Source organism: Camponotus floridanus, unplaced genomic scaffold, assembly GCF_003227725.1.
Source record: "Camponotus floridanus strain SB8 unplaced genomic scaffold, Cflo_v7.5 scaffold24, whole genome shotgun sequence".
NCBI classification, from domain to species: Eukaryota; Metazoa; Arthropoda; class Insecta; order Hymenoptera; family Formicidae; genus Camponotus; species Camponotus floridanus.
The window spans coordinates 1,952,534-1,964,724 of record NW_020229370.1 but is presented as its reverse complement, the minus strand read 5'-3'; the positions used below and the strand labels follow the sequence as shown (position 1 = coordinate 1,964,724).

General features: G+C 30.0%; 3 protein-coding genes across 3 annotated transcripts; 2 read left to right on the top strand and 1 right to left on the bottom strand.

Moving 5' to 3' along the window:
* Positions 1-2,268: 2,268 nt before the first annotated feature.
* On the top strand, positions 2,269-5,359 carry LOC105256975 (transmembrane protein 183). The gene is made up of 8 exons (XM_011267293.3): positions 2,269-2,786; positions 3,309-3,389; positions 3,552-3,650; positions 3,722-3,790; positions 3,960-4,098; positions 4,321-4,525; positions 4,708-4,866; positions 4,997-5,359. The coding sequence occupies exons 1-8, from the start codon at positions 2,720-2,722 to the stop codon at positions 5,255-5,257; spliced, it is 1,080 nt and encodes a 359-aa protein (XP_011265595.1). The 5' UTR covers positions 2,269-2,719; the 3' UTR covers positions 5,258-5,359.
* A 113-nt stretch (positions 5,360-5,472) lies between these two features.
* Positions 5,473-8,966, bottom strand: LOC105256976 (conserved oligomeric Golgi complex subunit 2). The gene is made up of 11 exons (XM_011267294.3): positions 8,768-8,966; positions 8,450-8,677; positions 8,038-8,304; positions 7,651-7,952; positions 7,452-7,569; positions 7,008-7,330; positions 6,856-6,922; positions 6,543-6,723; positions 6,172-6,451; positions 5,854-6,034; positions 5,473-5,783 (listed from the first exon to the last, which is right to left on the bottom strand). The coding sequence occupies exons 1-11, from the start codon at positions 8,837-8,839 to the stop codon at positions 5,700-5,702; spliced, it is 2,103 nt and encodes a 700-aa protein (XP_011265596.2). The 5' UTR covers positions 8,840-8,966; the 3' UTR covers positions 5,473-5,699.
* Positions 8,967-9,273: 307 nt separating this feature from the next.
* LOC105256977 (NF-kappa-B-repressing factor) lies at positions 9,274-11,949 on the top strand. The gene is made up of 7 exons (XM_011267295.3): positions 9,274-9,631; positions 9,847-9,980; positions 10,169-10,541; positions 10,645-10,771; positions 10,985-11,178; positions 11,380-11,550; positions 11,641-11,949. Exons 1-7 carry the CDS (start codon positions 9,462-9,464, stop codon positions 11,831-11,833), a joined length of 1,362 nt encoding a protein of 453 aa, XP_011265597.1. The 5' UTR covers positions 9,274-9,461; the 3' UTR covers positions 11,834-11,949.
* Positions 11,950-12,191: the final 242 nt, after the last annotated feature.

Sequence of the window (12,191 nt, the reverse complement as noted above, 5' to 3'; positions counted from 1 at the left end):
GTCGAGCGTTAAAGCGTCAAAAAGTGTGACATGCGCAGTGTGCCTAGTGATTTGTTGAAACGCTGGAGCAGTCAGTAAATCATCTAAATTGCGGAATATTATCAAATATTATCATTATTATCAATATTATCAATATTATCATTATTATCAAATATTATCAATAAAATGTCAGTTAATTATCGTTATCATCAATGATTACACAGGCCCACAAAAAAAAGTGAAGTTTAATGTCCATAAAAGAAACCATTGTATTCCTAAGTAATTTTTCCCGCTGAATCCGAATCTGAAATCGGTTTGACCGTATCACGTCAAGTTTAAGGTCATTTCAAGGTCAAATTGCGAAAAAATCACATGCGTAAAAGAACAATGTGTATGTCTATATTTTTGGGGTCGCTGAATTCGAATCCGTAGTCCGTTTGGTCCGACAAGGTTCAGATCAAAGTCAGTTCAAGGTCAAATGTATTAATTTTGCTTAAAATGAATTTTTGACTGCAGATTCTGAAAGAACGGAAAATTTTACGTTCACATATGTATTTTAATTTTTTTTTTTTTGTATCATAACATATCAAGACAAACAGCCACAACACTTATGATCTTTTGCTTTTTCTCACTCTTTTGTCTTCAAATGATCTGTGTACGGGAACACGGATGCGCACTCACATGCACATATTTACAAAAAAAGATGTACGCAAACGTACACAGACGTATACAAAAATGCGTGTATGCTTGAAAGAGCCAACGCAAGGCTGTACATATATTTCCATTAAGAAATCTCAATAATTCACTCACAGCACAGTGAGGACGATTGCGAGCCCGCTTGCTCGCCGAAACTCATCGCCGATACTCGGGTTCTGAATCCCTGGATCGTAACCGATTTCTGTGTGCCTACCATGACGGCAAAGTAAAGTCTTCATATCTGCCGAATTTATCTCTGAGGTACACCGATTTACTTGCAGTTTTTATGATTTTAGTGGTAGTCATCTGGTGGTCGACTACCAAACTTACACTTGGAACACTTCCCGAGTAGTAACTTAACTTATTTCCTATGATGAAAAGAGAAAGTACTGTGGATGGAAAGAAGAGAAAGCGAAATCCACTACACAGATCATTTGAAGACAAAAGAGTGAGAAAAAGCAAAAGATCATAAGTGTTGTGGCTGTTTGTCTTGATATATTATGATACAAAAAAAAAAATTAAAATACATATGTGAACGTAAAATTTTCCGTTCTTTCAGATTCTGCAGTCAAAAATTCATTTTAAGCAAAATTAACACATTTGACCTTGAACTGACCTTGATCTGAACCTTGTCGGACCAAACGGACTACGGATTCGAATTCAGCGACCCCAAAAATATAGACATACACATTGTTCTTTTACGCATGCGATTTTTTCGCAATTTGACCTTGAAATGACCTTAAACTCGACGTGATACGGTCAAACCGATTTCAGATTCGGATTCAGCGGGAAAAATTACTTAGGAATACAATGGTTTCTTTTATGGACATTAAACTTCACTTTTTTTTGTGGGCCTGTGTTATTAGAATGCAGCAGCATTATTAATCATGAATATAAGAAACAAAAAAAAGTTACGTGCACACTCCACACGTTATATCCTATACAAAGAATACATTGTAATAAATAATATTCATGTTGTATTTAGAAAACATATATTTATGCCAATTATTCCTTCTGTTTGGTTATGTTGTAATATGCTACTAATCGCGCAATTCTATAATATATATTGTATAATGATATCTATTATATCTATTATATCTATTATATTTATTATATATTATATATATTAATACATTTTCTATTAAGAATATACAATCTACTTACCTCTACCGTATTTATTAAAATTTTGTTACTAGACATTGTTTTAGCGGTTTTAGCGTCAAGATGCTGGAATCTGCCTGTTCAGAATTATGCGCAAGGGTGCTGCGCACGTGTTTTTGACGCTCGACGCTTGACGCTAAACGCTTCCATCTAAAGACGCCTTAAGGTGCGGCCTCATTGACGCTAAAAAGTAGCGTCAACCATTGGTTGAACAAAGAGGTAAGTATACTTACCTCTTTGTTCAACCAATGGTTGACGCTACTTTTTAGCGTCAATGAGGCCGCACCTTTACTTCTTTGTTCAACCAATGGTTGACGCTACTTTTTAGCGTCAATGAAATTGCACCTATACACTGTCCTCTGTATCGCTAGCTGAAAAACGCCCAGAGACAGTCGCATACTTAAGTTTCACTCGAGGCAAAAATAATAAATATATTATAGAGTTCAATACGAAATGAAATTGTTCAAGCGTATCTCATGACATCACACGTCACACGTGGTACATACGATGCCATCTATGCTTGCACACGTACACATATGCGTATAACACTAGTTCGACGTATACGTGATTAGCGGCCAATGTCGCCATGATTTATTTGGCTTGACATCCGTGATACGACGTTTCGTCGCGATGCTTCCACCTTCCGATGGCGTTCATTGACGGCGGTTATGAGAATTGCGGAAAGGAACGAGCGAGGAGATTGTTCGCGATGCGAGATCAGTGTTCTCGTCGTGAGCATGGGCGTCTAATACGCGTGACAGTGTTATCGGTGTACATACCTGTATATAACGTAGATTTTTCATTTCCCCGCAATGCGTACCTGATTTAATTAGCACGCTTGATCGCTGTATGCTTGTCAAATCCACGTCGAAATATACGCGCGATGTCCTCTCTGCGGAAGAAGGCGAACAAAAAGTCAATGACCAGGAAAAGCGAAAGCCTTGTAGGAGGTTAAGTACGCTCTTATTACGTATATATGCGTATTATACGCATTTAAGTAAATCCATATATCGTTGCAAAATTAACGTCAGATAATGAGCGATAAATAACACTTTATGATACATTATGATACATTATACACGGCTGTAAATTGTAAACGCATTTATTCATATTAATTAAATAAAATTTGGTAAAATTATGTAAAGGATATGTCATATATATGCATGTAAATATTAATTTATATATATTATGAAATTTTGAAACAGGAGCCGGATAAATGTTTAACACGAAAGTAATTTATGAAATTAATTTTTGAAAATTCACTTTTATCTTTTATCAGGAAATTTATCAGAGTATAAATAATATTTATAGTTAGATTCAATGATATAGTAGTATAATTATTCAGAACAAGGACTATTCTGTTGATTAAAAAATTAGAATTTATTCTATTTATAAATAAATTACTTTATATATAAATATATCACAGGTTTATAATTTTGTATTTATAATTATTTTAATATTTGACAGCGTAGATGTGACCATTGATGACTTTGCTAATACTTTACGAATTCGTGCAAGACTCAAGAAATCGATTACAAATGTCTCCAATGAAGGTTAGAGAACAATCTGATTTATTTTTTATCTCTACACTATTGTTGAGAAAAAGCATACATATAAAGATTATAGCTATTTGAAATTAATCTCAGTATATTGCATTCTCTTGCTTCTCCAATATGATAAACATATATTTATTTTATTACATAAATTTTATTTAGTGAAACAAGAAGCAACGATACAATTGGAAAAATCTACATGGGACAATATGGACGAGGAGAATTTATTGCAAGATAATCTAATAGAAAGCGATCACAAAGGTGAGTATAATAAATGTGATAAGTGTGTTACAATAAATGCATATAGTAAATTACATTAATTTTTTTTTTAGCTGTGTCTGGTAATGCAAGAAGGAATAGAAGAAAGTTAAAATGTCAAGAGGCTAAAGATAAAGAGGAAGGTAAATAAAATATTTTGTAATACTAAAAAAAAGAGAATTTCTGAGACATGAATATGAATATATATACATCATTTGCAATATATAAAATATGAGATATAATATTTTACATGATAAATTTTCAATAAATATAAATTTCATCTTTGTAACAAAAATTTTATTTGTTGAAAAGGGATTGATTATCCATTGGACATATGGTTTATTATCTCAGAATATATACGACCTGAAGCAGTAGGAAAGTTTGCACGGATTTGCAAAAGTTCTCGCTATGTTACCACCACTGCAAAATTTTGGTTTCATTTATATAAATCGTAAGTTTTTTTTATTATCTACCATTTTATAACATTGAATTAATCGTATTATTTATCACATGCAATATTAATACATATGTAATATATTTAATATTTGATATTTGATATTTATTTAATATACTTGATTTAATTATAATTACGTTAATATGATTTAATTATAATTACGTTAAAATGTAGCAGTATATTATGCAACAATATAATGATTACTCTTTGCTATTTTAGATATTACAAATTTGTACCAAATTTACCTGAACATTTGCAGCCACAATGTATGAGATTACATGGATTAAGAGCTTATGTTATCAGGGCATTACATTACAGTTATTTTACATCATTGTTGCAACGGGAAGTAGACAATATGTCTTATTTACGACAAGAGGAACCACATTCTCTCGTGAAAAGAAAATGCATTCTTATGTGGCACAAAGTAAGTTGTGAATAATTCTCAAGTCACACTTATTCTCTAAGTAAATGTCGTATTTTTCGTACGTATTTTTTTACATGTATCTTTAATTATTAAGTTTTTAAATATTTTTAATTATTAATTTTGTAACTATATTGGATTTAGTTCTTTTTACTTTCCACTTTGTAATAAATTTAAACATTCAGGAAGGAAAAGTACGATGGTATTTCTACTTTAAACTGAAGGAAATTTCCAAAACACGTAATAATCCATTAAAACAAAATATACAACAATGTGATACTGAATTTCTCGAAATGTTGGAAGATGTGGCCGTTAATCCTGAAGAGGGTTGCAAAGTGCTTAGGGTGTGTGGCATTGTAAAATTTATATTTGTACTATAAAATCTCGAATAGAAAATATTTTTTATTCGTAATAATATAATAACTAAGTATTTTTTATTCATAATATAATTTTAATATATTTAACAATTTATAGGTAACTTGCTTAAAATATAGTATGTTACCGCCGGTAATTGGATTAGTTTTACAAACAGTGTCTATGAATTTAATGCCTGGCTTTAGAGAACACCGACTTCAACTTGGATTCGGAACGTCGGATGTTCCTAGTACATTAACGAACCAAGTAATACTTCGTGATGTTACCGAATACCGCATCTTAGATTGGTGGGATCCCACCTATCCTCATCAGGACGCGAATTACACAATCGAATTATTGACAAGTGACTCTTGGGATTAGAGCTTATTGTACAGATTGTTCTTATATTTTGTGTATGGAAAAATAGAGAAACTTTTAAATTTTGTAAGACAAATATATCTCAACATGATGAATGCAAAACAGTTCAAATTGACATCTTTTCTCTTCCCTAATACGTTATTTACGTAAATAATTTTATTATTATAACAATGATACAAGAAACAAATAATGCAAAAATCACATAAAACTTTTTATATATATAATGTAGGGAAAATAGTTACTAAATAGGGATAAAATGAAGTCTTTTTAGAAATATAAATAATAAATATTCAATCAATTAAAACTTGATTATAACAGTTCAGATTTGAGACATCTTGACTTTAAAACTTTCACGCTTAGAGAGATTTATAATTTATGAAATAACAAGATATTTAAGTCATTGTTGATCAGCATATTTTGATACAATTAAATTATTATGAAAATCTTATTTCTTAACAGCTGCTTCTACAGCATCCATCAATTCTTGCAAATGATGTATGTTGGTTATCGAGATATTAAGATCTTTGATCTAAAAGATCAAATGAGACATGGAAATTTATTTTAACAAAAATGTGGGCATATATTTATGATTTCCTTACCATGTTTGCATATCCATCCACATCCACCTTAAGTTGAATACGTATCTTCTCGTCGTCGCTAATACCCTGTGATTCTGAAGGCAGAATTCCAGTAGATTTATCACGAATCTTTTTCAATCTTCGTAAACTTTCTTCAGTCTTTTGTACAGACGTCAATACATCAGTAACAAATAACAAATAGCTAAAATAAAAATTAATATTAATATTGTACCATTCAATATTTTTGTTTATATAAATTATAGTTTATATGTATATAGTTTTTACATCTTTCCAAATCTATTCCACAATATTATATTAAAATAATTTATTATTATTTACCTTTCCGTTAGTGAAGACAAAGTTAACTCCAACCAAAGAATAACAATTTCAGGAATGATTTTGTTATAATCTATATGGAAATTAGTAAGTGGAACTATTGCACTCTTTACATAAGAACAAGGTTTAGTTGGCACATCTCGCTTTGTCCTTCTAAACAATCTAGGAATGTCACTAACTTGTTTCAAATATGTTACACATTGCTCTGAAAGCTCATTCACGATTTCTTTTGTAACTAAAGGCAACAAATTTGCTAAATTTTTGGCTGTTTCACCTAGAGAATCTGTAATACATATAAATTGATAAAATCAATTAAATAATTATAATATTTTATGATATATCATTTTTCACGTATTTGTTATGCAATATTATACCTTCTAATAATTTTGATATAGTAACATTATCATTTTTAATTTTTGATTGCACCATTTGTAGAAAAGATGGCAATGCATTTATCAGTTTATTTATATCAGTGTACAGATATACTAGAAAATTTAATCTTGTAGAATGCTCTGAGTCATTTGAATTGTTGGTTTCATTTATTATTGGCCATACCTTTAATTAAAATAAAGTTGGAGTTATTTTTTCTATATATATTTTTTTTATCTAATTCTCAATTTGCATTATAAAAATCGTCAAATATATAAATATTAATAAAATATAAAATAAATGTATAAAGAAACTTACTTGTTTCATTGCACTTTGACACCAAGTTTGATACCTTGAGCATATTTGAAGACTGAGTTTCCAAAACCTAGTAATAATAACAATGCATTAGTTTTATAAGAAAACATTTTAAGATTGCAATAAAAAAATTATTATTACAAAGAAATACTCACTTGTGGAATAATTGATATAAATAAATATTTTCTGCCCAAATCCTTAGCAGATTATCCCAAACCACATTAGTCGCATGAAGCGAAAAATTTTCTTGTGCCAAGGAAATCAAACTACCTGTGATTGAATCTGGTGACACTGGCTCAACTAATACTGTCTCTACGTGACCAGCTATCTCTTGAAATCGAATTTGAAAATATACTGGCAAATTCCATTTCTTAAGAAAACTTTTATACTGTGGATGATTCCTCAATGTCATTAAGATTTCAGATGTAATGCACTCTGCTTCCAACTTTGTTAAAAATTCCAATGTAGCTGTATATCTCTAAAATTTTTGCAGAAACTTGAAACATCTTTTTTTATCTTTTTAAATATTTTTAATATATCTTTTTGTATTTTAAATTATAGTAATTTTTATATATTTCCAAATTATTAGTTTTACTTACTTTATGAAATAACACTGGATCTCCTGGAGCAAAAATAGACTTTATATATTGCTCAATCTTTTCTTCAACTTCGGCCCAAAAGCTATTTACTAGAAAATTAAATCCTTTCACAGATATTCTGCAACAATTTATTAAGAAAATTTATGTATTTATAAATATAAATTAATGATATATTGAACCATATAAACAATATAAATACCTTTCAGGATGTAATGTGATATCTAATAATTGTTTTAATTCCACATTTAAAATATTTAATAATTTATGATAAATACTTTGCAGACCAAGTGGATCAGATTGAAGATTCTCCTCATTAACAATATTGTAAATTAATGGCCTTACAAGTTCATGCCTTACCAATTCTTCAGCATTTGTTATTTTATCAAGGGTAAGATAAATTCTGAGGCAACGGATTGCCAAATTTGAATTCTTTTCATGTATGCATGCTAAGAATAACTCATTCAAACAATTTAGATACAAGTTTTCCAATTCTATACTTTCCTATTGTGAAATAATGATTTTAAAGTGATTAAGTTGATTCATTTGGGGCACTTAATTGCCATTTTTTTCTACAAAAAATACATACTTTTCCTTGATCAATTGAAATGTCCAATTTACATCTAGACATGTGAAATTTTAACTGATTCAATTCGATTGCAGCTTGCTCCAAAATGTCGATTTTTGTAGGATTTTCCATGAATGTTTTCATAGACAATATAGAAGAAAGCTTCTTGAGTGACTTGTATACATGTTGTAAACTATACAAACTTTGTTTACGTTCTCTTATCTTCAAATTGTTGTTTAAATTAGTTGAAATGGATACAATTTCATCATCCAAAGCTTGTCGTACTTGCTGCCAATAAAAAAAATCGATTGCATATTGTAATTTCATATTGCAGCTATATATAAAATAAAATTTTTATAATTATCTTACTGTAGAACACATTTTATTAAATTTTTAATCTTATATTTTTTCCAAATATAATTTTCCATTTTACCATAACTTCTTCTCTCAATTGTCCAAGTGGCGCTTGCAAATCATTGATGGCTTTATCCAGCCCGATTAAATTACTGGATAGATTTACAAAATCCGTATAATCCCTATTAATTAAATCAATCATAGCAGATCTCAGTAATTTCAAGTATACACCAAGATCGTCACGCATTGTCTCCAGTTTATCATTTTTTCTGTGATCTTGTAAAAAATTATCTACATCAAAATTATCCTATAAACAGAGTATAAAGACATAATAAAAAAGAATATTAATATCTATCTCTTCCAAAACTATATATAAAAGTAAAAAACTTTGACAAACCTGTATAAAATCAAGCTCAGAGAAACATAAATCCTTTGGTGCTTTTGGCAAAGTGGCATTATTTATAGACATAATTATATATATTTATGTATTTGCAGTCGAATAATAAATTCCTTTCGTTTCTCAATATTCCAAGATTTGTCGTCAATTCTTATTGTGACGTGCAACACTTGACATCTCGATTAAGGCCTGATCCATATAATACCACAGTATAAGGCTGCGTTCCGAAATAAACTGAAAATCAATAGTATACGTGACGTAAACTGATTGGTTAATCTATTTTACCATATGAGTAAAATTTTTGAACACATTCGACGCATCGAAGATTGAATCGTTTGGGATTAATACCAATCAAAATTTTGTCCAGTAATCACATGTTTTCTCACAATTCCCCACCTGTGGACACTGTGGGTCTGTCCTTTTCAGCTGTACTGCTGCACTAGTGCAATAAGTTAGAAAGAGACAAACATACTTTCTTTCACTCTAACTAATTGCACTAGTGCAGCAGTGCAGCTGAAAAGAACAGACCGTGTGTAAACAGTTTTTTCTTAACCTAAGATAAAGCGCAGAAAAACAAAACGATTTATTTGATTTATTAGACAGTTTTCTTCGAATTTTCCCAAAGACTGAGTAAATTTATCGATCGGAGATATCCGGAAGATTTCTTTTCGAGAAACGCCTGCGATAAATAAAAATGAGCGTAAACGAAGATTGGGATGTGGAACAACACAAAGTGGAATACGAATCCGACGAACACTGGGAATTGAGACGTAATTTCTTGTTGGCTCACAAAAACAAGTTCTCGGAAGATGCGCTTGTTTGTTTAGCTCAAGTCTTTGTTAACGTTGAACTATTAGGATGCAGGTATAGATACCAATACTGTTTGTGTTTCACCGCGATATTTAATAAACTGCTGTATATTTGTCTCTTTAGAGTAGAATATATCACAGTATAAATTTAATTAGAAATATATAAAAATATCACAATATAAATTTAGAATCCAAATTTTGCATCTTATATGTATGTATATATATATATATATATATATATATATATATATATATATATAAATTTCTTAGATATCCACAAGAAACAATGGATTTAGTAAAAGAATTATCAGAGAATATCGCAGCAAAGTATAGAGAAAAGCAAAAGAAAAAGTTACAAAGAACATTTGTGGAAGCTTCACAAGCAGCTAGCTCTAAGGTTAAAGGTATAAAAAAAAATTGTGAGTTGTACCATTTTTTTTTAATCTTTCCAATGTTCTATTATTTACAGTATATTTTATGTGTTATATTTAAGGGAACTTTTTATATGTTTATATAATGCATATATCTTGACAAATGCATAACTATGTTTCATAATGGGTATAATAATCTTGAATTTTTGTTTTTTATGTAGGATGCGTTGCTAGTACATCTACTGTCACAGAAGAACGTATATTAAGTACACCTAATAATATATCAAATACAACCAAGCATATAGATCAACTTCATCAAAACTGTAACTCCAAAAAGAGATCATTTCGTAATATAAATAAATCAGGAAAATTAAGTACAACCAATTGCAACTATGAATCTTGCGAAAAATCTAATATCAAAAGGTCATTTCCTAAAAAATTAAAAACAGAGAAAAATATACTGAGAGATAATCCATATAGAGATATTATTTTATGGGAAAGATCAGATGACATACCACAAAGTACACTAGGAAATTCAGCCAGTATATCTGGTGTTAACCTTGACTGGAAATATTCTATGACGGAAGGAATCTGGTGAGGTTTCTTGTAATAAAGAAATTGCTAAGATATGGTAATTAAAATTTGTAAATTTATAGTCGCAAACACATCATAAGATATTTCTTGATTTCTATTTTAGGGAATGTTCCATTTACATCAATTCAAAAAAAGTTGCATGTTACACCAATTCCAATAAAAAAACTGCCAAAAATGAAGCAGCCATTGCTGCATTAAACGAATTACGAAAGCATTGCTATACTATTAAGGTAAAGGATAAAATGTACTTAACTAAAATTAACTTAAGGATAAAATGAAATTTACTGGAATATAGAGATATTTATGAATATATGTTACATATTTTCGTGTTGTTTATATATTTATTCTATAATAAATAATGATTAGAAATAATAGAATATGAAACATTTTTAAATATCTAACATTTTAAAATGTCATTAAATTTTATACATTTTAAAATTCAGGTTAAACAAAACTTAGACTCTAAATCGAACGTAACTGTAACGACAAAAGAAATGAAGCCGCAAGAATGCATGCCTGACAACGATTGGAAAGCATCCAGTAGTTGTATCGGAGAAGAGTTAATGAGAAGAATGGGTTGGACTGGTGGTGGTCTCGGAAAATCGGAGCAGGGTGTTATAGAACCCATGTCTGCAATGTTAGTATACACATGTGTAACAATACTTCAGATGGCAATACACATGTGTAACAATACTTCATGGCAAACAACAGTCACGGTCACTATTAACACATAATAGAATGCAGAGAATATCCTTTATTAATTTCTAGAAAAATTTTACATTTTTTATTGCTTTTTCTTTTTTTATTTTTACACATATTTAATATCTTTTATTTTTAGAGTAAAACCACAAATAAGCCGAAAAGGTCTCGGCTTGAAATCCAATTCGTGCACAGCGAACGAAATGAAAGCGAAATGTCGGAATTTGTTTAAAGATTTTTTGCAGACCGATATGCAAAACGATATTGTGTTCTTAGATTTTACCAATGAGGAAAGATCGGTGATCCATCAGTATGTATAGCTTAAGTTACATGAAAATTCGCAAAAAGCTTTACTTAAGAGAGGAAGTTTTTGATATAAAAAGATTTTAATTTATTCCAGAATTGCACGAACAATGGGCCTTAAATCGCGTAGCTACGGTTCTACAGATCAACGGAAACTGATAGTTTCGCGTAAAATCGATGTACGAACTTTAGTTAGAGAATTAAAGAGCCTCGGTGGAATCACTGAAAAGTACGAATTAATGGAACCGACTGACGAAAAATTCATCTCGTCCACTTCAATGGACAGTTGAGCGAAATATTGTTTTATGTTTAAATAATATCTTCTGTGACATACTGATGTAGCAACTTGGACTGTTAAATAAATAGAGAATTTTTTCAGAAGTCTTTCTGAAAAATTAATATTTTATTAATATTTAATTAATATTTAAATAATCCAAAAACAAGCTATTTTTTAAGTAATCGCTTCAATCGATACTCTTAGCACACGATCCGAAATATCGCGATTCGTTCAACTACTATTCACAAATACATTTGTGCCGAATAAAAAGCAAATGCATGTATACAGATCAGAATCCCGCACATTATACATTGCTGATAAAATAGTATAAATAAATCCATAAATGCAAGATATAGTGAAACGTAATCTTT

Excerpts from the sequence above, each read along its gene's own strand:
- LOC105256975 (XM_011267293.3), top strand. The coding sequence starts at position 2,720 with ATGTCCTCTCTGCGGAAGAAGGCGAACAAAAAGTCAATGACCAGGAAA. Across the intron at positions 3,390-3,551 it reads TACAAATGTCTCCAATGAAG|TGAAACAAGAAGCAACGATA; the intron begins GTTAGAGAACAA and ends AATTTTATTTAG. Across the intron at positions 3,651-3,721 it reads AATAGAAAGCGATCACAAAG|CTGTGTCTGGTAATGCAAGA; the intron begins GTGAGTATAATA and ends TTTTTTTTTTAG.
- LOC105256976 (XM_011267294.3), bottom strand. The coding sequence starts at position 8,839 with ATGTCTATAAATAATGCCACTTTGCCAAAAGCACCAAAGGATTTATGT. Across the intron at positions 8,678-8,767 it reads CTGAGCTTGATTTTATACAG|GATAATTTTGATGTAGATAA; the intron begins GTTTGTCAAAGT and ends CTCTGTTTATAG. Across the intron at positions 7,570-7,650 it reads ATCACATTACATCCTGAAAG|AATATCTGTGAAAGGATTTA; the intron begins GTATTTATATTG and ends AAATTGTTGCAG.
- LOC105256977 (XM_011267295.3), top strand. The coding sequence starts at position 9,462 with ATGAGCGTAAACGAAGATTGGGATGTGGAACAACACAAAGTGGAATAC. Across the intron at positions 10,542-10,644 it reads TCTATGACGGAAGGAATCTG|GGAATGTTCCATTTACATCA; the intron begins GTGAGGTTTCTT and ends TTTCTATTTTAG. Across the intron at positions 10,772-10,984 it reads AGCATTGCTATACTATTAAG|GTTAAACAAAACTTAGACTC; the intron begins GTAAAGGATAAA and ends TTTAAAATTCAG.